The sequence below is a fragment of the Ostrea edulis genome, chromosome 2 (assembly GCF_947568905.1).
Source record: "Ostrea edulis chromosome 2, xbOstEdul1.1, whole genome shotgun sequence".
Lineage (NCBI taxonomy): Eukaryota > Metazoa > Mollusca > Bivalvia > Ostreida > Ostreidae > Ostrea > Ostrea edulis.
Genome location: NC_079165.1, coordinates 59,278,419 through 59,304,729, shown reverse-complemented (window position 1 = coordinate 59,304,729; position 26,311 = coordinate 59,278,419). Strand labels below are relative to the sequence as shown.

Genomic DNA, 26,311 nt, shown 5'->3' with positions numbered 1-26,311 from the left:
GTTTGCATACTAGTACATTGGTAGACCCACAGGAACCGGAATTGTTGTCTGTAATAATAATATTATGGGTTACACCATAACACCCCCTAATAGGGGGCGGTATGTTATATACCCATCCTATTATCATTACGGACATATATACCAATACTATTATTATTACAGACAAAATTATCGGTTCCTTTGGTAGACCTAAGGAAGGTAATTGGTGATGGAAATCGTAAAGATCAAATGGAGTAGTCGGCCTTTCACCAATGATAATAGTGAACATGTGATACTTATGTAGCCAGTCACTGTGCTTCCTGTTAACATTGATTAAGATTCCTTTATTGAGTAAATATTGTGAATCTCTTATGATGACGCTTACATTCCAATATAAATGTACGTGTAGCTGTCGTTGACAATCGAACATGTTCCAATTAAGTTACTTTCGAAAAGAAATACTATAAATACCACTCGGAAATCAAGTCACTGAAATGACAGGAAGACAATACATATTTGTGATTTGCATGGATTTATTTACAATATGGACTACATTGTAACAAGTAATGCTTAAACACCGTGCACTAGACATAACAATGAATATCAAGTCACGTTCCTAATTCAATGTAGTTACATTGTAACAACTATCGTGCGCAGCATGTCCTCTCAGTGTAAACATTTACATATATTTCCACTCTAAATAATATAAGACAATAAACAAAACTGCAATGTGCACATAACAAGATTTTGACAAATGCTGTTGATATTTTTGATAATGTACTCTCAGATCACATCAGATTTCTCAACTATCAGTTACAGCATCGTTTCCCTGGTCGTCTCGGCGTTGGTCCTACCGTTTTCTGTAGGCACCGATGCGTAATGCGAACATTCTCGGTGAGTCGGCATGGGCAATTTGGAGAACATTTTCATGAACGTTTCTCGAAACTGTCTACTCATTCCACAGTAAATGAAAAAATTCAGCGGATAGGACAGCAAAATAAAGGTGTTGGAAATCAATGTTAATAATCTGAATGTCTGGATGGACATGATGTCAAGATCAAAGTTATTTTGGATGAGATGCAGAATCATGATAACCCCCAATGGTAGCTCGACAAGCAAAAAGAGTCCCACAACAGAGACTAACATCAGGGTTGTGCAGTTGCTATCCTTTAGTTTCATCAACTCACTTTTCTTGTTTTGTTTTAAAAGCTGCATTCTTCGTCTTTGGGCTGTTCGAAGAGTCCAAATCAATATGGAGTTTATCACCACAAGAATGGTGCATGGGACGAAGTGGATGAAAATTACCCTGAACCAAAAGTAAAGGTTGAAATATAAATCTTCATTTTGACTTGTCCACGAATTGATTTGCTCAATACACGATACCAGTGTTTTATTCGGCGACTCAAATGCAGGTATGGGGAAGGGAATGAATTTAAAATCAAAGAAACGCGTGATTTGGGACAGAATAGCCAAAACATAAATGATGATCGATGCAAGTACGACGTTTCGAATGGTGCAAAATCGTCGAGCTGTTGCTGTATGGCAGATATAAATATACCGCTGAATGGCCAACGCAACCGTAAGCCAGATCGAGGCTGTATGAAATATAGTTGGAATAAGCTCGCCAAGAAACTTGTACAGGTAACACCAGTGATATTCGACAAAGTCGTGGTAGTTTTCGAGAGAGAAGAAATGGATGAAGACAGGAAGCGGAGAAACCCCAGTGAACGTGTCGGATATTGCCATGGCAGCCAAGATCGCGTTTGTCGGTGAGCGCATGTGTCGTCGTAGTAGAATAAGAACTACAAAAGCATTTGTCACCAATGTGAAAAATACTAATATGGGAGACACGAAGCCGTTAAGGTAGAATGCCTGAGGGATAGGATACACAAAAGAGATGTGGAAAGGAAGCGTCATGTTGGAGAAAAATGGTTCTTCTGTGTCTGCCATGTTGCCGATAGTCTTTCGTCAATGTTCCCAAAGATGTTTTATGCTGCTTCTCTAGCTGATGATTTTAGACACGAATTGCCTACATCTCTTGTCCACCGTGTTCTCCTTAATGATGACGTCACGATTTCCTAAAAGCATATAAATGCGTTTTGTCAGTATATACATTTTACATGCTAGTTAATATCATGTCTGGAGGTACAATAAAACATAAGGCCGATTAAAAACGAAATTAGGACATCTAATAAATTCCTTTCAGTGAATAAATGAAAAACAGCATGCCATCATTGATTTGATTTCCTGACACATTTATACAATCAAATTAAGGTGCTTTTTGGCAAACGGCTGAATGTGAATCAAGTACTTAACCCTTTATTATCAAAATAAAGAGGTTCTAACTGTTTTATTTCTCGAAAGACAAGGAAATGCCAAAAGTGGGGTAATTATTTCATAAATTGATGAAAGTGTAAACTACAACATTTGCCCAATGTACGGTTACATTGTCAATAAGATGCATTTTCCATTTAAAAGCTAGTGTATCATATCTCATTTTGAATAACGCAAACGCCTCCATTCGGACGCGAAAAAATATCCTGCAAAATACAGTTAATCTTTTACAATCTTTCTGGTAGGATAATCGTTCAGTAAATTGAATTTCAATTGGCAGTTTACTTAATTTCCTTAATACCAATTTTGCTGTTTGATCCTAAAATAGTTTATTATTTTTACATCTTATGGGTCTGCATTCAGTAACTACCAAGCCATCTAGTACATACACTGGCCTGTGGTAAATTGTCTGGGTTTGATCGTTTGACATCGCAATAGGAAATGTTCGACCTCCTTCCAATGACAGAAAGAGTGAAGGGGTACAACACGATGTAATTCTATGTAAGAGATATATCAAACTTAGAATCTTTGATGATGCCCCAATAACATTTCCGGTGTTTCGCGCATGCTGTCCAGGTGCACAGTTTGTCAAAGCAGTTTCAAAATGTGTACCTTTTCAATAGATTAGAAGCTTAAAAAACTGTAAGATTTACTCAATATCAAGGTACTCAAACGTATACAGTAATTCTTGTTGAAATTAAAAATAATGGTGAGCCCGAGACTACAATTATTTTCCCAAAGAAAGATGGAATATTGTTTTGGGTTTTTTGTTTGTTTGTTTTTTGCTTAGAGTAATCTGCCCTTGGATTGCACTTTGAATTAATCATTTAGTTATTTCGATTGTACTGTGAATTAATCATTGGGTTATTAGGATTATACTGTGAATTAATCATTGGGTTATTAGGATTGTATTTGGGAATTAATCATTGGGTTGTTAGGATTGTACTATGAATTAATCATTGGGTTATTAGGATTATACTGTGAATTAATCATTGGGTTATTAGGATTGTATTTGGGAATTAATCATTGGGTTATTAGGATTGTACTATGAATTAATCATTGGGTTATTAGGATTGTATTTGGGAATTAATCATTGGGTTATTAGGATTATACTGTGAATTAATCATTGGGTTATTAGGATTGTACTGTGAATTAATCATTGTGTTATTGGGATTATACAGTGAATTAATCATTGGGTTATTAGGATTGTATTTGGGAATTAATCATTGGGTTATTAGGATTATACTGTGAATTAATCATTGGGTTATTAGGATTATACTGTGAATTAATCATTGGGTTATTAGGATTGTATTTGGGAATTAATCATTGGGTTATTAGGATTGTATTTGGGAATTAATCATTGGGTTATTAGGATTGTACTGTGAATTAATCATTGGGTTATTAGGATTGTATTTGGGAATTAATCATTGGGTTATTAGGATTGTATTTGGGAATTAATCATTGGGTTATTAGGATTGTACTATGAATTAATCATTGTGTTATTAGGATTGTACTGTGAATTAATCATTGGGTTATTAGGATTGTACTATGAATTAATCATTGAGTAATTGGGTTATTTGCAATCTAAAGGCTTCGTTAGAATATAATATACGTAAACAAAGTTTGCTGCCTTAGCTATACTCATATAATTATATCACTTAATAATGGAGTAATCTTAGAATTTTATCCTGGAACACAAAGGACTACCCTATGATGAATATACTATGGATGGCTTTTTTTAAAATAAGGATACACTACTCTGTTGTTATGAAGTTTTTTTTTGTTAGTACATAGAGGGTCAACTTGGTTTAAAAAAAAACTAGACAAAGGTACTTAAAATGCGAGTTATTGTAAATCAAATTATTCTAGAATGAAATAATTTATTTCAAATATAATGGTAGATATATAGTGCTCAGTAATTCTGATTTATATACATTTTGTAAATCTCTCTCTCTCTCTCTCTCTCTCTCTCTCTCTCTCTCTCTCTCTCTCTATACATTGTATATATCAAAGCATTTATATTAAACGATACCGCAGATTGATAGCTAAAAACTAAATTGATTCTCAGGAAAAATGTTATGTGCTTCCGATAAGGTGGATGGATAGCTTCAAAGTGAGCATCCCTGGTGAGTCCGACCGAAAGACGGGCCTTAGTATCCTGATGTTTGAACATATAAATTGGCAATTACTCTTGTAAAAACCCCCTGTGCTCACCTATCATTAAAATGCTCGGCTCTGTTTATAATTTACCATCACAAAGCAGTTTGAAATAAAAATATTCCAAATTGTTAACGAATGGTTTAAGTTGCATTAACGGATAACATATGAAATAGTTCGTAGCAATTTTATTTTAAAGCCAAAGGAACGTGTAATTAGACGAAATGTGAAATTGTTCAGCAGCAATAAACAGTTGCCACGGATAGAAAAGATATAATGCCCTTCACTGATTCTGTTTTATTTTTATTGGAAAAGTACGTGCATTTAGCTAGATGTGTCATTAACAACGGGCCATATTCCTGAATTAAAATTCCCTCTAACTTGGAGATTCCGTTACTTACAAAAACTCTTTTCACTTGTCAAGTAACAGATTATGTCTTGCGGCACCAAGCCCTAATCCTCAGAGAAAATAACGAGAATCATTTGTCTCTGTCCAATTAATTTACATGATACTGCAATAAAATGCTTTATGTCAAAGTCTATCTACAATATCAATGTCTCCAACCATTTTAACTCATTAAAAATCAATACCAGAGGTGTTTCCAATTGAATCAAAGCAGTAAAACTATATCAGAATGACACAATCATTTATTGACAATTTTGGTGAACATAAAGGAAATGTTCTACAGCGCCTTCATTAGTCCGCGGCGGTGCTGTGGTTGTAGGAGAGCCCCGGATGTGACAGCAAATTACAGGCTATAAAATTGATGGAGCAATGTCGACCCGTCAAACATGACAAGTCTTTTTTCATGAGAGTACTTGATTTCTATTAGTCTTGTATTGCTGTTCGTGCCATCTAAGTACATGCCAGGTCATTTTACATATCTTTTAATGAAGAACAATTTGAGAATGCAACAAAAAACTTGGACAGTATCGCGGAACGTGTGGAATCTGTCACATTAAGTGAATTATCGATTTGTAAAGGAGGAGAATCAAGTTGACAGATAGTAATGGACGTAATGTCAGTTCACAGAGATTTATATCAATAACTTTCATAAGTTAACAAAAAATTTCTTCTACAAGGATTTTCATTTATAGCAACCTTTACGCAGACGTTAGATACCTTGTTGCATTTTACGTACACTTCACATTGTAAACATGAATACCAACAATATACAGCGACATAGTGTTAGCAAACTGATTTGCATCAAGCAACACATAATTGATAACATTTGATGAGGATTGGCAGGAAAGTTAAATTGACAGTGCCCTCGATCAGTGTCTCAATGATCCAAATCTACCACTTGGAAGAATGTACACGTCCTATTTAGTCGAAAATAGAACTGCCATTCAGCAAACGAACTTTTATTCATGATAGTATTTATGACATTTCAAACGGTAACAATTTGTAGAGGAAGAGATGCGGCCATTAGCAGAACTTGAAAAGGAAACAATCCTGGCAACACCCCAGAGAGGTCGAGAGAGAGAGAGAGAGAGAGAGAGAGAGAGACCCGATTGGCTCAATACGACCAGTTGAATTCTTTCTGTTGAAGTACATACTTCTCCTTGGGCCTTTTTTATTCGAAAGATTAATAACAATACATTTGACCAGCAGATACACCAGTTTGGTATATTTATGCAATTAAGGGCCTTTTTGGTTTTTCCAGTTTAAGGCTAATGCTACTTTGAGGATTTTTTTACGACTTGAAAATTGCTGTTAATGTCTAGGACCTTCCTGGAAATCGAGAATATCTGGTAGACATGATCAGGAATGTGGCAATCATTCCAACAATCATGATTTATTGTCTTGATTTAAACTTTTTTCTCCTTTTTCAGGGACGCTATTGCATCCATTAAAACATTTCACAAGGACTAATTGTGCGTGTTCAGCGGCTTTAAGTTCTAGTGATAATCTGGTCTCGTCATGGAGCCTTAAAATCTCGAATGTTTTCATGATAGTATGCTGATAGAGGGTTTTGTGACGTTATACAATTGTTTAGTACAGAAATATCTGGTGTATTTTCGTTACAGATAATATATAAAGAAAACTCTTATCATCATTATTAAGTACTACTACCATTATTCAAAATATCTTATTTGCATCTCTTTGTCTGCAAATCCTCAGATTAAATTCGAATATAAATACACATTATCCCTATGTAGCAGATAAAAAAGGTAATATTACACATAAAAATAGTAAACATGTCAAACTAACAAAATTAGAGATATATCATGTACGGCTTACCTTTTGAGAGACAGCCAGGTGTTGCTAAAGATGACTTACCGATAACAACGACTGAGAAAGATACTGAATTGAGATATTATATATATCTATATGGTGTTAATATGATAAGATTTACTCTTAGATAGGAACGCCCATTTCTAATGAAATCAAAAGCAATACATAATCGCGTTCTATGCACAATTTACTTTGGTGTGAAAATATAACATTCCAGTAGGTGATTATTTCGCACCTTTTTATATCTGATTTGCACAGCTCTGCATGAATAAATCTTTAAAACATAGATTTCTTATATTTTGTCAAATAAAAGATATAAATGTTTATGCTCCGAATAACTTTCCATACAAAGCAGGTGTTCCTTTATGGAGAGATATAGATATTGAACGAGTAGAGGACCATCATTGATTCTCAGAGATAGCATGTTATGACTGCGCAAAAGTGAAAAGAGATGAATGAGAAACGGCTTCCAGAATAAGAAAATGTACAGTATTGGGAATTTTCTACATACTAACAATGCAAATCAGCATGCAAGTATTTCTTCATTAATGAGACAATGTACATGTATAACGCTAATTCTAAAATAAAGTTTGCATACCATGTTCACACACACATGATACCTTTTTTTTTTTTTTTTTTTTTTTTTTAGAATTGTAACTTATTTTTATTCTCATTCCAAATTGTGGTAACAGTCCCTCAAAGATAAGGTTTAACACCTAAAATTTAATCGATACCGCTGTGTCTTGAAATGGTATGTGGTTTAATTCCTGAAATGTTATCATTTGCCTAGTTTTATCATGTCAAAGATTGCGCTCCATACATTATTGTGAAACCTTTAGCTCTAAATAGAATTATCAGTAAAGTCATAAAAATATATTATACAATGGATATATATTTGATAAAAACTACTTAAGACAAACCAAAACTTACTCTATAATCAACATAAATCAGGACTTTATTTACATCACTCACATCTACAGGGAAAACATACGAAAACTAAATTTTGGAGAAAAACGCAGTTGCAGGTTTTTTTTCCCCGTATATGTTCTAGGTAAACTTTAATCAACAATTATAGCTCCATCCTGAAGCAAGAGATCGTAATTTATCTCTTGTATGTTTTATACAAGTTTCGATTTTTCTTGTCAAGTGGTCTAGAAATTTCTTTAAAGACCCCATCCTATATTCACTACATGTACAACCCAATCATCTCCCCTTGAACAGAGTTATGATCAACTCTTCATTTGAGCAAACTTGAATCTCCTTCAACTAAGGATATTTTGTACAAAGTTGGGTCAAAAATGGCCTTGTGGTCGAAAATGTGAAAAGTCGACAGACAGACAGCGGAGGAAATTTAATTAAAAAATTAGAGATCACGTGAGCTTTCAGCTCAGGCGAGTTTACTATTGTTGGCAAGGACAAGTCATTTGTCACCAATACGTGTACTTCAGGTGGTGAGTGATTGTCTATAGCTTCTGAGATAAGATCCGCTCTCAACACAACAGCCAGGAAATCATGAAAAGGAATGGATCGGCGGTCAATTCTGCACATCAATTAGCCCTTCACTTCCCCATTTCTCTCTTTAGAATTTATTCTTGTGTCACGCAGTCTTATATTGAATAGAAGGAGCAAAAGTGGCATGTGTTTCTGTTGAGATACTGTATATGCATAAAATGAGGGCTGAATTATATTTGACAATATTGATAGTCATTTGACTCATCTCAGCATTTGCGCCGCTTGTAGAATTACTACAATTATGCATAAGATTTACTTTTAATCTACCAGTATTTTTGCGATATATGAGAACAGTATTATTTGAAAATGGCTATATTCACGAAATTTTTCGTTAAATCCGTCAAAGATTTTTCCGCGACATAATTTCTATGATCTACCGTTTGTCCTCAGATTCCACCATTTCAACTCGTTTGGACATTTCCACTCCTACTCAAAGGAAGAGGAACTCTTTTGAACGCGCACTTTGATTTTGTTTTGGCGAATACGTGTAATACTTTCTATTCCTCGCAGCTTCCTATTTTTAAAGTTGTTTTCCAACTTCCATTGAAACTGCTGAAAATTACGCACTATTCGGAGGACCTTTGTCATGGACGGGTGGTAATGTATTTTGATTCAAGTATCGCTTTCAAACTATCGAATGGTTTTTTTTAATTTACATATTAATAACCCATATCGCGGAAAACAGTTCACCACAATGCAAGTATTATCTTACCAGTGCTATGAAATAAAGGGAGAAATTTTATTTTAAATACAGATTTACCCGAATTCAATTTCCACGATTTGGAAATGGTCGCGAATGAAGCAGAATTAAATTGCATGCTTGAAATTTTTTATATACTAGTACGTTTATGATTTCTTTATAATTGATTCCTAAGGAAAATGTGTTCATCATGTAAAAGACTTTTAAAAAAATATATACGTAAAACAATATTTATTTCCTGTCAAAAGTCAAACTCTGATGAAACCCAACCTCTTTTCACTTTGATCAGGCGGAAATAATTTGTGTCTTACTTTAAATTTAATTTAATTTTACAATTGACCACGTTGACATGATTCTTAAATATGAAAAAGTGCAGTATTGTGTATCGAATGCCTTAATTCAAGGTCAAACTACACATGTCATTTATTACTTTAGTGTAATGTATCCAACATTTTAGGTAGGTGTACTCTCATTTATTCCATATACTACATGTAGTACAACATCATTACGCCACTGTTAAAGTCCCCCTAAGACAAACTGACCCAATTTCCTCCACATGTTCTAGTTCAGTTTCTAACATTCTTCAGCATATCATTATCAAATGTTATACGTGATTATACCATCGTTTCTGTTTTATACCATAGACTGTGTTTTTCCTTCAAATCTTTCTACCAGAGTATACTTTGCTCTGTTTTTTGCCAATAGATAATAGCAACATAATTTGAATTGAAAAAGAGCATTTATTACAAATGCCAATGTCAGTAAAAACAATATACATGTAGCAGTATTGTCCTATATAAAATATATGTTACACCTGTCACAAGGAAAATGAGAACAACCCAAAATGGTACATACAATACAATAAGAGCATATCTTAAATTTGCCCTAATTAATATAGAGCAATCATGAATACAAAACTGTATATACGTGAAACGACAATTTTTTGATGTGTCATCTTTTTGCTGCATCTTAGTAAGGGGTTGTTTTTTTTTTTTATATAGTTGATGTAGACTTTTATAGATAAATTTGGGGGATCAGACATATTGAATTATTTTGTCATTGTTTATTTTCTTTCTCCATTTCAGTGACATTTTCAGTGGATTGTTTGTGAGTCTGATCCCCTTGTTAGTAGTTTGTTATCTAGTTCGTCATTTGAATAAATGACATTTTTCATACTCAATTTGCTTTATGTTTATATATAATATGATACAGCAAAAACTAGCTGCGGTGACCTTTCTCAGCATTTTAAGACATAAATATGGTTGCCTTTATTTCATGAACTCAAGAACATTTGTTCATCTAACTGATGAAAATTACATAAAGAAATAATGCTAAAATGTCCAGGAAATACAACATCTGATAGAATTGGTTTTTAGCGAGAAGGAACATAAAAGAAGAAAAGCACTACTTTTAATTTCTATTTTTTATTTCTAAAAAGCATGTCTGACATGCTCTCGATTATCGATATGGAAAGTTTTTACGCATCATTTCTCTTTTGAAGCATCTAGAAAAGCTGTTCCATTTCTTGGGAATTTTGGCGTGGTACTCCTTAATTAAGTGAACCAACATCAGATTTAACTCATTGGCTGATGTATTTGCATTAATTGTAATAAGAGAAACATTTTTATATAATGATACAACATATATTGATTGTTACGAACAATTTTTCTACTTCTTTTGAAGAGTTCCAATTTTTACAAAATCTGGGAATGTTTGAAAGTAAGGTGAAGATAACGAACAGTGATCAATCTCATAACTCCTATAAGCAATACAAAATAGATAGTTGGGCGAACACGGACCCCTGGACACACCAGAGGTGGGATCAGGTGCCTAGGAGGAGTAAGCATCCCCTGTTGACCGATCACACCCGCCGTGAGCCATATATCCTGATCAGGTAAACGGAGTTATCCGCAGTCAAAATCAGTGTGCCAAGAACGGCTTAACAATCGGTATGAAACACGTCAGATAGCATTTGACCCAATGCGAGGTTGTACTGACGAAGTAGATCGTTATAACGACCATAGAATTTGCGAAATGCTGACTTCAATCGAGACTGTTGAAACCCCTGTACCATCAACTTGTTTGCCAGTAGCTTACCTCGATTTAAAAACTGACTATACGCAGAACAAGCTCTTGCATATCGAATCAGTTGAGATATATAAACACCATATGCAGGTGATAATGGAATATTGCTACATAAATATGGGAAGTTGAAGATGGAGATAAAGAAAGTCTCTTTACTGTATAGTATCCATTGCCACTTATTTACCATGATGCACCTGGTGTAATTTTTTAGCCAATTTGTAAAACCAAGCGATTACAAAGTAACTCTATACGGGAAAGCTCTGAAAAACTCTAATGATTTAATCAATTTAACTTAACTGAGTTTATAATATTGCTATTTTTACATGTTTTGTTATTTATTCCTTATTTTATGACGGAAATGTTCGATTGTTTGTACCGAGTGTCCGTTAGGAACACAAAACTGACAGTCTTTCATTTATTGAAACAAGCAATACACATAGATCTAAAATATCTACCTTCTGAAGAATATTCACATTCATGTGCTTTAAATATTATGTCTATCCTTCGACTTTAATCTTATTTTCAAAATATCTGTATAAACTTTTCATGTGTCATTACATTTCAAAGTGATAAAATTTTATCCAACTCTCGTATTCATGTGCACTATCATTTTGCAACAAAAACTAAGATTACAAATTTCATCTAAGTTTCTCAATATCATTATCAAAAGCAGGAGCGATCTATCTGTGTTAGAAAGGGTTTGGACTAATAACAAGTACGTGTATAAAAGTTCTGAATAGAAGATTTCTAAAAATATTTACAGATAAGTCATAATTGCCGTAATTAAACATTTCCTTTTGATGCATTGTTAATGAGATATAACTAATTCACGGTTTTATACGAAGTGTTAGTAAGAAGTTCTCCCCGGACTGGCAATGTGTAAGATATTTAAATAGAAAAATCTATGAAAATAAGTTATTTTGGTTTGAATATGCTACAGACTATGAAATACATATACAAAATATCCTGATGATGATTTTTTAAATGTTTTAAAAAGATTTACTTTCTTTAACTTTCATTCAATTATGGGCAGGTGTGTTTCCTTGGAAATAGTTTAAAATGATAAACAGTTTAGCAGCTGATTTGAAAATTATCAACCGCACTTGAATTTCTAAACACCTGCATTTAAGAATGTCATTTTGATAGTTTATTCTTCAAATAATATGTTTATTATAATGTATTCAAAATTGTTTCGTTAGTTTCCATTTTCAGATAGAATATGCCAGATTACAATTCCGGCGTGTTTTCTTGGAAATAATTTTAAAAAGTTTAGCAGCTGATCTGATTCTCAGTTATCTGGTATGATACTCTGTGTTGATTCACGTCCATTCATACAGTTGAACTCGAATCCTCCATATAATTATAGACGTGTACAGGAAGTGTTTCTGGTATTCTTTCAGTGTACAGAAGGATAAGCGATGTCCTGATTTCCATGATTTTGACTCATTGGTTGTCATTTTTATGTTCCTTAAAATCAGATATGATGCATGCAAGAAGGGTAGATTTTTGTAATTCGACTCATGCAGAACATTATGATTTAAATAAGTTTTGTTAGCTTTGTAAAGTTCGTATCCTCTTTGAATAATGTTAGAAAACAGGATTCGCATTGAAAGATGTTCACCCAGAACATATGAGAGAGAGAGAGAGAGAGAGAGAGAGAGAGAGAGAGAGAGAGAGAGGTGAATGTCTTTCTGCTACATTTGATTTTTGTACATATGTTGACATAAGTATGTTGTATGCATTGTATATGCAAAGTTTGAAGATATATTGACGCTGAATTAAATTTTCTAAAATATTTTATGGAATCTTCTAGCAAGTTTGATATTGTTTTCAACAAAGCTCCTTAGAATTGATGAACGTTTAGAAAAATAATCTATATAGACACTGGACATAATAATTGAATTTCACACTTAAAGATTGATTTTCACCGGAATGGACACGAAGTTCCACGGCGAAGCTTGATGAGTGAAGTTTGCGTAGAGGTCACACACTATGAAATAAATCAAAAACTCTATTCTATAATGCAACTCCACTCCGCTCAACAAAGTCAACCAATTAATCAGGAATGAATATCTACTTTGTTTTTATTACGGGAGTAAGAAAACTGTGGAAGTCTGAAGTAATTTACATGATCATGCAAAATTGGCCCATGCTTCCATTTTTTAATACATCCCTTCCATTAAACTACAATCTGGGCATCTATTCCTTATATTTTAATGAACACAGACGTTAACGACAAATTAAAAAACTGACAGGTCAGAAAGGGCCTCGCAAAAGGTGCGTGGCGGATGGGCGGAAGGGCAGATGCCAAAAAAAAACTTACGCTGTCACGTGCCGTAGAAAGTGCTGACGGACGGATGGACGAACAGACAGAAATCTGAAAATTGAAAGGGGTCTTCCTCTGCTAAATCAGAGCATTACGTATACAATTTAGGGAAAGCTTCTCATATAATCTCAAGTAATTGCGTGCCATAGAAAGTGCAGTTATCTATAATATTAATGTTTAAAGTTGTATACATGTATGCGTAATCTTTGGACATTATTGTAGGATTAAACAAGAGGTCTATGGGCCACATCGCTCACCTAAGTCACCTTGGCTCATATTTAAAGATTCTTCCTATATATTCGCATGTAAAACTTTGATCCCCTATTGTGACCCCAACCTACCCCCGGGGACATGGTTTTTTCAGAATTAAAGTGTGGACTATGTCGGGAAGCTTTCATGTGAATGTAAACTTTTCTGGCCTAGTGATTTTTCAGAAGAAGATTTTTAATGATTTTCCCTATATATTTGTATGTAAAACTTTGACCCCCTATTGCGGCCCCATCCTATCCTTGGGGGCCATGATTTGAAGAAACTTCAATATGTACTAAGTTAGGAAGCTTTCATGTAAATTTCCACTTTCTTGGCCCAGTAGTTTTTGAGACGAAGATTTTTAAAGACTTTCCCTATATATTTGTATGTAAAACTTTGATCCCCCTTGTGGCCCCACCCTACCCACGGGGACTATTTTAATAAACTTAAATCTGCACTTTGTGAGAAAGCTTTCATGTAAAGCTCAGCTTTTCTGGCCCAGTGGTTCTAGAGAAGAAGATTTTTAAATGACCCCACCATATTTTTGCATGTTTGAGATTATCTTCCCTTTGAAAGGGACATGGCCCTTAATTTGAACAAACTTGAAAGCCCTTTACCCAAGGATGCTTTTGGCGAAGTTTGGTTGAAATTGGCCCTGTGGTTCTGGAGAAGAAGTCGAAAATGTAAAAATTTACAGACAGACGGACAGACAACAGGTGATCAGAAAAGCTCACTTGAGCTTTCAGCTCAGGTGAGCTAAAACACGTGCTTTATATCAAGGTATATAAGTTATACACTTTATGCAATTTAACTCCATCAGATTAAAAAGTAATCAAGCTTATTTCCTATTTAATCATGCATTCTCCGAGTCGAATAGTGAATGCACCATTTCGAAATCTTCAAGATCACGTGACGTTGCACGCGAAATTTCTAAAGTCAACAAATTACAAGGTGACGAGAAAGCGTGGTTGACCCGACAAATTCAGCGATAAGAGACAGTCAGACGGAAACAAGGTAGAGAGAACCACTTTGAGCAATGGGGAGGGAGTTAAATGCCATGTTTAACATGAAATCACTATTCAATACAACTACATACTGTAAATGAAACCCCCATTCCCATGGTGTTTCTAATAGTATTTTTTTCGTGCGCTTGCGCACATCCACCATTAACGTCATTGCTCCATAAATATGCATTAGAAAATCATCGTTTTTCTCCTTACATTGAGTAGATCAGTATTCCTTTGATACACATATATAATTTGTCGAAATTGTCAAATCATATTATTTTTCATAGTTCACAAAGTCACAAAACTTTAACATCGAACAAAATACTGTTTAATATGACACATATTACACTGTACCTGTATGGATTATATGTCCCATAATTCCGTACTGACAAAGCCGATGAATCTGAAAATCAAAATGGGGTCTCCCTTTGCTTAATCCAAGTATCACGTGTAAATGTATAAACATTCCTAAGGACACTTTTAAAGTTATCGAACGCCTTAGAAAGTGTTGACGAACGAAAATCTCTCATATAATTCGATACGCGAGAGCTTGTTCTGTGTATGATTAATTTTCAAACCGAGGCATATTACTGACAAATTACTGTAAACATATTACATTTGGTGATGTATTCTTTGTTAACGCCTTTAGCGAAAGAGAATTTCCGCTAAATCAAGTACATTACAAATTGTCTATTGTTATGGTGTAACTTATGTATCGTTGCAAAAAAATTAAATCAAATCAAAGCTAAACAAACATAAACTTCATCTCCGCTAAATAAAGAACATGTCAAATGTAATACTTTCAAAGTAGTTGATGTTACAGGGGTTTCAACAATCTCGCTTAAAGTCAGCATTCCGCAAAGCCTACGGTCGTTATAATGATCTAGTTTGCCAATACAACCTAACATTGGGTCAAATGCTGTCTGACGTGATTCATACCAAATGTTAGACCATTCTTTGATTTTGACTATGTATTACTCCGTTTACTTGATCAAAATAGAGGGATCACGGCGGATGTGACCGGTCAACAGGAAATGCTTACACCTCCTAGGGACCAGATCCCACCTCTGGTGTTTCAAGAGGTCCGTGCTTGTCCTACTCTAAATCTTGCACAATGTATTCTTTATAGGATTTATGGGATTAATCAAATTTTATCTTCACATTTTCATTTACATCTGTGACGCAGTTTATCTTTATTATGAGTAAAGGCTTCTAAGTCTAGTTGAAAGGTCCCTTGCGGGTCACAGTGTTCATATCAAGAAATTTAATACAATAAAAACAGCAGCAAAAATTATGCATATCTGTACAGGATATATTTCCAATGCAGGTATTCATCTACCGAATACCGTGCTGATGTAAGCTTCCAAACAGTTGGTTAAAAAGTGGGAAATCTTTCATCATGGCCACAAAAGATATATTATAATTCTATCTGCTTGCTTTGAAACTCAAAATATATGTTTATTGAAGTCTAAGTCGCTGCTTACATAGCGCAATGAATCGTCGAATCCAATCAGTTTAGGTATTACTTGCGCAATTTTACATTGCTGCAAATATGATTAAGTATATATTATTCCCCTCAGGTTGTTATTAAATGAATGCCAAGGCGAAAGATATGTTTTGCTGAGGTCAGCTACAGGTTTCGCTATCATCAATTACATGAAATACCGCGTGTTTAGAAAAAGAACAAGCATTTTCCTCCCCAGAACAAAATTTCAGTGATTGGATCGTAAGATTCTAAAACACGAGTTTGTAAATATTTTGACAACATCAGAAAAGATTTAACCGTGATATAAGTATTAAATTGGTAGATTTGAAGGATTATGAATAACAGACTCAATACCGACAACAGGCATCAATGTTTCAAAAACAGGAAAATGAAGGTGAGCCTTGTTAATCGTATGGTTGCATTTGGTAGACACGGAAAGGTTTTTATTTGATTACCTAGTGAATTGCTGCACGCTGACAACGAATTGTACATGTGTTGTGGAAATTAAATAAATTGAGAATAAAACGCAGTTTCTTGATGCAGTGCCACTGAGGAGATTGTAAGATTTAGCATCAGAGGTACAGGATGCACCAGGTGGGCTTAACAGATAGCTTTCCTTTGACCCGTAACAAACACAAGTATTGCCCCCTCTCCTGACAAGTCACGATAGCTTAAGGAAAGAAGAACATAGGTCTTGTCGGATCACTAACTTCGAAATGGAATTATCATATCCAAAATCTATTGAATGATGAGAATCCGGATGCTGTTGCAAAGATACAAGTGAGAAACGTGAGCGATTTACATAGAAACAATATTGAATTCCCTTTGGTAGAGGAAAAAAGAAAAAAGTGGCTGTCGAATCCATAAAATACAAGCTACATTGTATATCATTACTCAGTTCTGTCAAAATTTACAATTATGACATATTTGATTCCTAGAGGATCAGTTTTAATTAAAATACAAAATCGAATCCGTAACCAGGCTACCGATCTGATAATCAGCACACCGACTGTCGTAGTAACTTTATTAAATCTTACACAGAAAGTGGATCACCGCTACTTTCAGTGTCATTTGTTAAAGTAATATTTGTGTAATATAATTGTATATGAATTCCACTAATCTGAGTAACACTCAAGAGATTAATTAATTTACAGTTAAATATACCCTCATTGAGTGAGATGGGGGTGATAACATTCATTATTCGATCGACCATCTTGATCATTTTATTTTGATTATCATACCATGCCTTTTTGTACTCAATGCATTCATCAATTACTTGTCCATTCGTTCGTTTGTTCGTTCATGCGTGTGACCAATGTCTACAAGATTCAAGCCACTTTTCTTACGAGATTGATTCCAAACTGGCTGGAACGGTACAATGCATAACGACTTTGGTTCCTAATGGTTACAAATCATTGATTGATTGTATATTTTAACGCCCCTCTCTGGAGACGCCACCATTGCCGGTGAAGGGCTGCAAAATTTGGGCATATGTTCGGCGCTTAAATACGGCCTTTGAGCAGGGAGGGACCTTTATTGTGCCACACCTGCTGTGACATGGGACCTCGCTTTTTAGGATCTCATCCGAAGGACCACCCCCATTTAGCCGCCTCTTACGACAAGCAAGGGGTACTGAGTACCTATTCAAACCCGGATCTCCACGAGACTGTTACAGATGAAAAGTCAAGGGTACGAAAATGAAAATTCTGTGATAATTAGTTCATATGTTTGATATTATAACTACATTGTATGTACATGTGTTTTAAAATGTCCTTGGTTCCTATTCCTATTGGTGTTCAAGGTTACAAATCAAAGGACAAGGCCGCTGAAATGCAAGTTGTTTTTTTTAAAATTCAACCGAATTTTTGTCAAACTTACAGGTATGGTACTTTACCGACATATTTTTAGTTCCTATATGTTTTCAAGGAGAAGTGTAGAATCTATGGTCACTAAAAGAGGAATCATGAATGCTTTATGTAATATGAATGGTTCCATTTTAATAGTGTATTAGATTAAAATTCATTTGTCTCATATACATGTAGGTGCTTGAGGACAGATTATTTTTGTTGTTGATAAATTTAAGTCAGTATATCACATTTTGTTTAAAGTTTTTATATCTTTTTTCTTTAAAAGCCAACAGATTTCATTATCTCCCAGTTCTTACAAGTGTTATTCCAAAGTGAGCATATTATAGTGTATATATTCTGCAAAATGAGATGGAATTCGAACACGTTCATATCATTCAAAATTATAGGTGATCATCTGATGGAATCCGTGGTAATTTTGAGTCTGCTGAGCCCCCTCCCTCTGAATTCAATTTAACCTGTAGAGATTGTTTTTCAAAGAGGTTTTTTATGAGCATCTCATTTTATACGAAAACGTAGACAAAGAATTCAAATTGCAGACATAAACCTGCATCTTGAAACCAAGCAAGTTTGCTGATCCAGCCCATGATTTTAAATTCAACCTATTGATTCATTGCACAAGTTTTTAAAATCTTTTTATACATGCATCTGTTGAAAAATGGAATTGAACTTTTACCAACACAGTTATTTGTTAGACCCCACCCCCATTTACAGTGCCCCAAAATACCCCCTTCTATCTGAAAACAAAACCATTTCTGCACAACTAGATACATTGAACTATCATATATTTGAGTATTAAATACTTCCATACATCATTTACGGAGAACTGACGCGAATATTTTAGGCGCGAGAAATAAGAACAAAATATAGCGGACGAATAATAGATAAGAACTGAGCAAATACAATATGTTTCCAAACGTTTGGGAGACTTTATTTTTTTAATCTTCTTTTGCTGATGTAACAATGGCGTAGATCGGCGTCATTTCACAGAATATTCACTGAACGGTATTTTTCCTTCCACTGCTCAAATGTCATAAGTCAAAACCTGTGACACAGTACTTTCCTCCAAACAATGGTATTTGGAAGTACTTAATACGCATATGGACCGTCCGGATCCTTATTTTTTCAAAGAAAGCATCGTGATTTCAGAGGGATTGTCAAGTAATGTCAAGTGGATTGATTGATTGAATATTGTTTAACGTCCCTCACGAGAATGTTTCACTCATATGGAGACGTCACCACTGCCGGTGAAGGGCTGCAAAATTTAGGTCCATGCTCGGCGCTTATGGCCATTGAGCAGGGAGGGATCTTTATCGTGCCACAACTGCTGTGACACGGGACCTCGGTTATTGCGGTCTCATCCGAAGGACCGCCCCATTTAGTCGCCTCTTACGACAAGCAAGGGGGTACTGAGGACCTATTCTAACCCGGATCCCCACAGGAACTAAAATAGTGACGCGATATTAACTTTTTGTATTTAGTGTTGGCACCAAACTTTAGTATGATAAGAGTTTTCGGCGTGGGAGCCCTGTGGTTCGAACGTTCGCTCTGTAACCGGGAGGTCGTGAGCTCGAACCCCACTCATGCCATGGCCGCGTCAAACTTAGGACGTAAATAACCCTTAAAAAATAGGTAGCGACTGCTCCTTCGTCAAACTCTCGACATTTAGAAATCAGAGTCCAGGGTATTTCAAATTTTGATTAGATACGGAGGTCCCCTATTGTAGCAGGCGTTGGCACGTTAAAGAATGCTGGAGTCGTATGCATAAAAATTCTAAGAATTTTCTTAAGTATATACTTAAATTTCTTAAGTATATACTTAGCTAAGTAAGATTCTTAAGTTCCGTTGCATAAAACCTCTAAACAACATGCTTAGTTGTTGTTAGCTAAGTACATCGCAATCTGCTTAAGTTTATCGTTGCTATGTCAAACGTCATTTCCGCTTTCACTTTACCGTAAACACAGATTGCATGGAGTTGAACATTTTCTTGATAAGTCTCTCTTGTATCGCTAATAAATGATGAAATACTTTCATTTTTTGTGTTATGCAAGATTAATAAAATAGATAGACCAAAAATCAAATGTCGTTTTATATGACGTTATATCCGATTTTATCGTCTGCATCTGCATTGATCCTTGAAAATATGGCAGAAAGAGAAGGTGTTGAGAGTCAGTCATTACAGACAACTAAGAAAAGAAAACCGAATTGGACAGCAGATGAATGCTTGTTTTAAGCAAGTGTGTAGAGGAACATAAAAGTATCCTTCGAGCTAAATTCGGAACGGGGGTTACGAGTCGTAACATTAAAGAAACGGGAGATTTGGAGGAAAATCACAGATGCCATCAATGCCTCTTCCTCCACCAAGCGAACGGTGGAGGAGGTTGAGAAGAAATGGCACAATAAACAGATGAAAGGGAAAGCAGAGCTGGCAGACGCACGACGTAGTGTGAACCAAACGGGTAAACGAATATATATTAAATCTATACTATACACGAACAAGACAGGCACTAAATCCATTCCCCGTAATGTGCTGATGATCAACTATATTTCTTTACTATCGCATTTATAAATAAATAGATCTTATAGGTTCCATAAACTTCCTAGACCTAGGCACTCGAGGGTAGCCTAATTGTATGTTATCTTACCGTACCATCGAGTATGTATCCAAATAGGCCCAATGTCATATGTTGTTTCTGTATTCAACAATCAAATCCTCAACAAATTCGAATATCGCAGTCTGCACAAAGTTATACACAGTAAACAAAATGTCGAAATATGCATCGTCATTGACTGAAATGACGTAATATTATTCAAAGGTTATGTCCCTTTGTCCCCCCCCCCCCCCTCCCTCTTCCGGTCATGAATAGATCCTTATAAGTTTGTTTGTAAAATGTCCAGAATTTACACATAATGAATTCTTCAAACAAAAAAAATGTTTGATTCCCTGTATTATCAATTGAAAAAATTTGAATAGTTTTCCCGGACTGTGTTATTTGTTTTCAGGCGAGTACATGTACGTATGCATAGCGTTTTTGGATTTATTGATGTGTAAATTCACGATTAGATTTGTTTTTGTCCAATCAAAACAATTGTAATAAATAACATTAGAATTATACTACATTATTTATCATTACTTGTTTTGGCACCAGCGTATTTTGTTTAATTTTGTAGGCGGTGGACCAGCGGGAAAGCCTTTAACGCCATTAGCAGAAGCAGTTGGGAGTGTTATTGGTACCAACAATATAAGTATCAGTGGTATTTCTGTTGGTCAAAGGCATAATGTCATTTTGAATTAAATCTGACGTGTTATAAATTCAATTCCTTCCTGATCAAATCTAAATCTGTGCTGCAGTTCTGCTGCTGTCATTGATTCTAAGGGATTAATTCGTGGTTTGAATGTTCTCTGTTTTCTGTCAGCCATTTTGTTCTTGCTAAGCAATATGCTTAAGAACTTAAGACAAGTATCACCATACTTTTTAAGCTTCATTTTGTATTCTATTTATCTTACATTCATAATTATTTCTTAAGTTTATATGTATTCTACTTCTTTTAATCTGTGTTTATTTTACTAATATCTGTCTGTATGTATGTTATATGCAGGACCATATTGAAAACTAGCGTTATCGCTAAATATGTAATCCTGGTTAAATAAAGGTCTTATTATTATTATTATTATTATTACAAGTAAAGACCATGCTTAACATTAAGCATAAATAAGCATATACTTAAGAGTTAAGAAGTTTTGTGCAATCTGCTAATCAATATGCTAAGTAAAATCTCAACCTGCTAAGCAAGAAATTCATACTTAAGTATATGCTTAAGGACTTAAGAATTTTTATGCATACGACTCCTGAACTGCTACGGCCCTGAACGCTAAGCATAGGTCCATATTTGTGGTACTTAACCTGGTGACGCCTTCATATCAATGGAAAATTCTCAAAGGAGCGTAAAACAGACAAACTAACACGTATATTAAACTTTCAGGAATGAAACCTTTAATAAATTGGTTTCAAGAAGGGATATGATAAGTCAGGTGACTCCCTATAGATTAGTGTGTATTTGTTAAAGGATGCTATATCTTACACCAGTATATTGGTTCCTACTGGTTTCGAAGTTTAGGGCCAAGGTCACTGAAATGAAAATTCCAAAATTTATTGTTCTGACACTAACTATATATGACGCGTGAGGGTGTCCCGCTTTGCGGAACCCTTACTCATATCACTCATATGGAGACGTCACCACTACCGGTGAAGGGCTGCAAAATTTAGGCCTATGCTCGGCGCCTAAGGCCATCGAACAGGGAGGGATCTTTATTGTGCCACACCCGCTGCGACACGGGACCTCGGTTTTTGCGGTCTCATCCGAAGGACCGTCCCATTTAGTCGCCTCTTACGACAAGCAAGGGCGTACTGGGGACCTATTCTAACCCGGATCCCCACTGAATAAGCATCAATATTAAAGACAGATTAATTTCATAGTTGTATGCAACGACAAATTTTAGTCTTGTAATAGAATTAAGATAACCAGTATTTTATTTCTCCAGTGTGTATAGAATATTTGATTTAGAAATCATTTATCAGGAATTATGTGTTATCTGTACCATTCAGCATGACTTATTGGTGAGATCATGGTGCACTGGAACCAAACATTTTCTTTTCATCTTATCTTGTCACATGCCTAATGGTTGTTTATGTTAGCAGAAGGGCGTTATTAACCAGAGAAACAAACAATAAATCATCATTTATTTTTTTAGCACACGTTTGTATCGACAAAAAACACTTTACTCACTCATTTATTCATAAATCTGTTTCTAAAACACTTTCCTAAAATATGCTGAGAATGCTAAATCACTGTCATATTATACAATACAAAATTTACCATGTGACAGTGACGTACTTACGGTCCGGAAGATACGTACTGCTAAATACAATACTAGACATAACACTAGTACCATCCAAGTCTTCCTGTGGGGATCAGAGTTAGAATAGGTCCTCAGTACCGCCATGAATGTCGTGAGAGGCGAACTAAAAGGGACGGTCCCTCGGATGTGACCGCAGAAACCGAGGTCCCATGTCACAGCAGGTGTGGCACGATAAATATCCCTCTTAGCTTGTTCAAAGGCCACAAGTGCCGAACATTGGCCTAAATTACCAACACTGGTGACGTCTCCATATCAGTGAAAAATTCTCGACGGAACGTAAAACAAACTAACAAACAACCAATCACTACTATCAAAACGTTGCCAACCCAATGCATGTCGCTGAGGACAGTACTATCGGCATGGGTGGGTTTGTTTGGGGGGGGGGGGGGGGGGGTTGTTACTTACGAATGCCTGTCGTGACACGGTACCTTAGTTTTTAAGGTCAGATCCGAAATACCTGCGACTTTCATTTCTAAAAGCATTTGGCAAAGACACACTGTCTTGTGTTGAACACGGTCATGCTATGAGCAGGGTTCGAACCTATGACCATTCGGTTACATTGGCTAATGTAGATGCTATGAATTAACTGACTTGTCCTAGCTGCAATGCTTCTTTAATACTAACTGGAAAACAGTTTTATTGAATTAGGTTTTAGTGCTATCAGTCCCCGAAGAGAATGCTAATTAGGGGACGAAAACTGACATGGACCAGACTGTTGGGTTATGTTGTTAATCTTCTTCATATATCATTGTCACTTATCTCTTTAGCTTTCACGTCATTGCCATATATAGACTTGTACAAAATTCTTCAACATCACGAATTCTATTTGGAGTTTGTAATACAAACTTATAGGATGCTGCATACTGTCAATGAGTGAGAAATGATGTGTCGGTTACTTTTTTTTTCTTTTTAGAACAAAATTAGTTTAAACAATGAGGGTTGTTATGCCTGCAAAATTAGGAATATTTTTCATAGTGAGGGTTGATGCATCGTTAAAAGAATGTTCGTCTTGCGATTGCAATTAATGTTCGTTTGTTCAATCCCGGGAATTAAATGTGAGTATTAAAGCAGATTCCTTCTAGGGTACAGTGGTCGTAGTGCTGCTTAATGTGTAAGTGATGTAGCGATGATATTTTGGTTTCAATACGACAAAATAAACAGTCAATTTCATTTTTGGTACATCAAAAAAGTATTGCCCGAATACTTAGCATAAGACAAAGTCCATTAATTGGTATTTATATCCTGCCCTGTAGAAAAAAGGTGTATACTGATTTACCTTCGTCCGTTCGTCTGTCCTTCCGTCCGTTCGTCAATCATTCGGTCCGTCTGTCTGTCCTTCCGTTCGTCATACATAATGGCACCTTCATTGTTTCTTGATTTTGTTGTTTATCTTCCTTCTGGTCTGCGACTTATTCTCATATTCCCGATTTGTCTACTTCCTGTTATCGAGATTACATATGCCCAGCACTGTGCAAACATTTCGTCGCATTTTTTCATCTGTATTTCATAGATGGATAAATGTATAGTATAGATGTATATACTACTATTGCTTGAATTGATTTTTGAATTAAAGACACTTGCTACAAACAAATCGAACTGTTTTCAAATATCTCTGTGCAAAATGTGAATAAATATGCAGAACATGTAAAAATAGCAACAGTAAAAACTTAATTAAGTCGGTGTTTACTGGGTATTTGTTTTCAGACCTTTCCCGTATAGAAACAAACTGTAATCGCATGAACCCTTTTCACACAATGGCTATAGTTGCTCTAGGTGCATCATTGTTGGTAAATACTCTATAGTAACGAAACTTTCAAACATACTCAATATTTTTCAAAAAAAATTAAAATTGGAACTCTTCAAAAGGAAGTAGAAAAATTGTTTGTAGGAAGTGTCTTTAAGGAGGTGTACTACATCGTCATAATGGCTGACTTCCTTTTAAAACATAAATGAAAATATTGATATCAGCAATATTCGTATATTCCTATTAAATCTAATAGCCTAGCTAGGTAACTCAGTCGGTTAACGTGTCGACTGCTGAAATGTAGATTGCGGGTTCGAATTCTGCAAGGGCTTAAGCTATTTACTAAAATTGCAGTGTTTTGCCCAAATAAAGTAAAAATTTTGATTTAAAATTAGTATTGTACACATATTGCACTTTTCATCCAAATAAAATTTCTCTGGTGTGTTATTCTCAAAGACACTTGATAATAAAATTGCACGGTGGAATGCATTTCAATGAGTTGAACCTCCTCGGACTCTATCGTAGTAAAACTACATTGGAAGGGTTATATTGTCTCTTTGTTTCATGTATACGAGATCAAATCCTAATTTGATCGTTTTTTAAGTGACAATTAAATGCACGTGACAAAAGGATAGGATGTACCCACTGCGTGATTACTATGGGAACTGCGTTGTAGATTCCAAAATAACGTTAACACATAAATCCATACCCTTATACAATGGTGTTTTGCTCATTTCGTCCAATGATGGTACGCGCTCTATTTCTGTCATGTTCTGATTGGTGTTGGATTGCTTATACTTAATCCAAGATATTTCATGTTTCACAGTTAGGTTTTCATATTCTTTAGTAACTTCCGTTTTTAACTACTTTTTCTTTACATTCTAAATGAATCAATTTAGTTCACCTTAAAACCGTGCCCACTGTAATGATAATAATGTTGATTAAATAGATACCCACCACTCCCTAAAAATGTTTAGAATATCAATATTCAACAACAACATGAAGTATTCGCTATTTTGTTTTGAAAGGTCACGTACACAAGGCCAAAACAGAGGACCCCTAGATGTGGCTAGAGGCCTTGGTTTTCTCGATCTTACCTGACTGACTATCGAATCCGAAACTGGAGAACATCTCCTAACCCGTTTGAGAGGGAAGTAAGAATTATTCTTTACTTCTGCTAAAGATTACTCAAATACTTAATGCTGCATAGCATTGTGGGAAGGGATGTAGGGTCATTAACAAATTGCTCATTAATCTAGAAAAAAATAATTTCATTACAGATATATATGTCCTTGTATAAAAATGAAATGTTTGGGAAGCTCCACAGTATAGAACATATATGGGTATTTAAAATATCTATGAAAAAAATATTATTTCTCCAGAAAAAAATTGGTGAGAAACACTTACCTGAAATTGTTAGAAAAGATCTCCGAGAGTGTGAATATTACTGTTATCGTGGATTATTTCACTACAGAATCAATGAGCGAAGCGCTCACTTCGTCTCTGTGAACATCAAAAAGCTTTCATCTATCAAACCCAGGGCTCGCTGCTCACTTAAGTTAAAGCATCCTCTATCACACAAGTACTCCGGAGTTAATGGCAAAACAGTCAATTTAATAATACGCCTTCATCAACATATTCATATGTAAACAATCTGGAAATTTTATTATAGCATGCGCACTGCATTCAGGTCCGAGACGTTTGGAT

General features: G+C 35.2%; 1 protein-coding gene across 4 annotated transcripts; it reads right to left on the bottom strand.

The window, feature by feature from the left end:
• Nucleotides 1-494: 494 nt before the first annotated feature.
• Nucleotides 495-26,311, bottom strand: LOC125682390 (sex peptide receptor-like). 4 transcript variants are annotated; one of them, XM_048922930.2, is made up of 3 exons: nt 26,012-26,311; nt 24,137-24,357; nt 495-2,057 (listed from the first exon to the last, which is right to left on the bottom strand). In XM_048922930.2, the coding sequence occupies exon 3, from the start codon at nt 1,927-1,929 to the stop codon at nt 793-795; it is 1,137 nt and encodes a 378-aa protein (XP_048778887.1). In that variant the 5' UTR covers nt 1,930-2,057; nt 24,137-24,357; nt 26,012-26,311; the 3' UTR covers nt 495-792. The 4 variants fall into 4 exon arrangements, with proteins under 4 accessions (XP_048778887.1, XP_056010563.1, XP_048778888.1 ...); XM_056154588.1 differs by having other exon boundaries at nt 24,222-24,357; XM_048922931.2 differs by having other exon boundaries at nt 24,137-24,299; nt 26,012-26,303.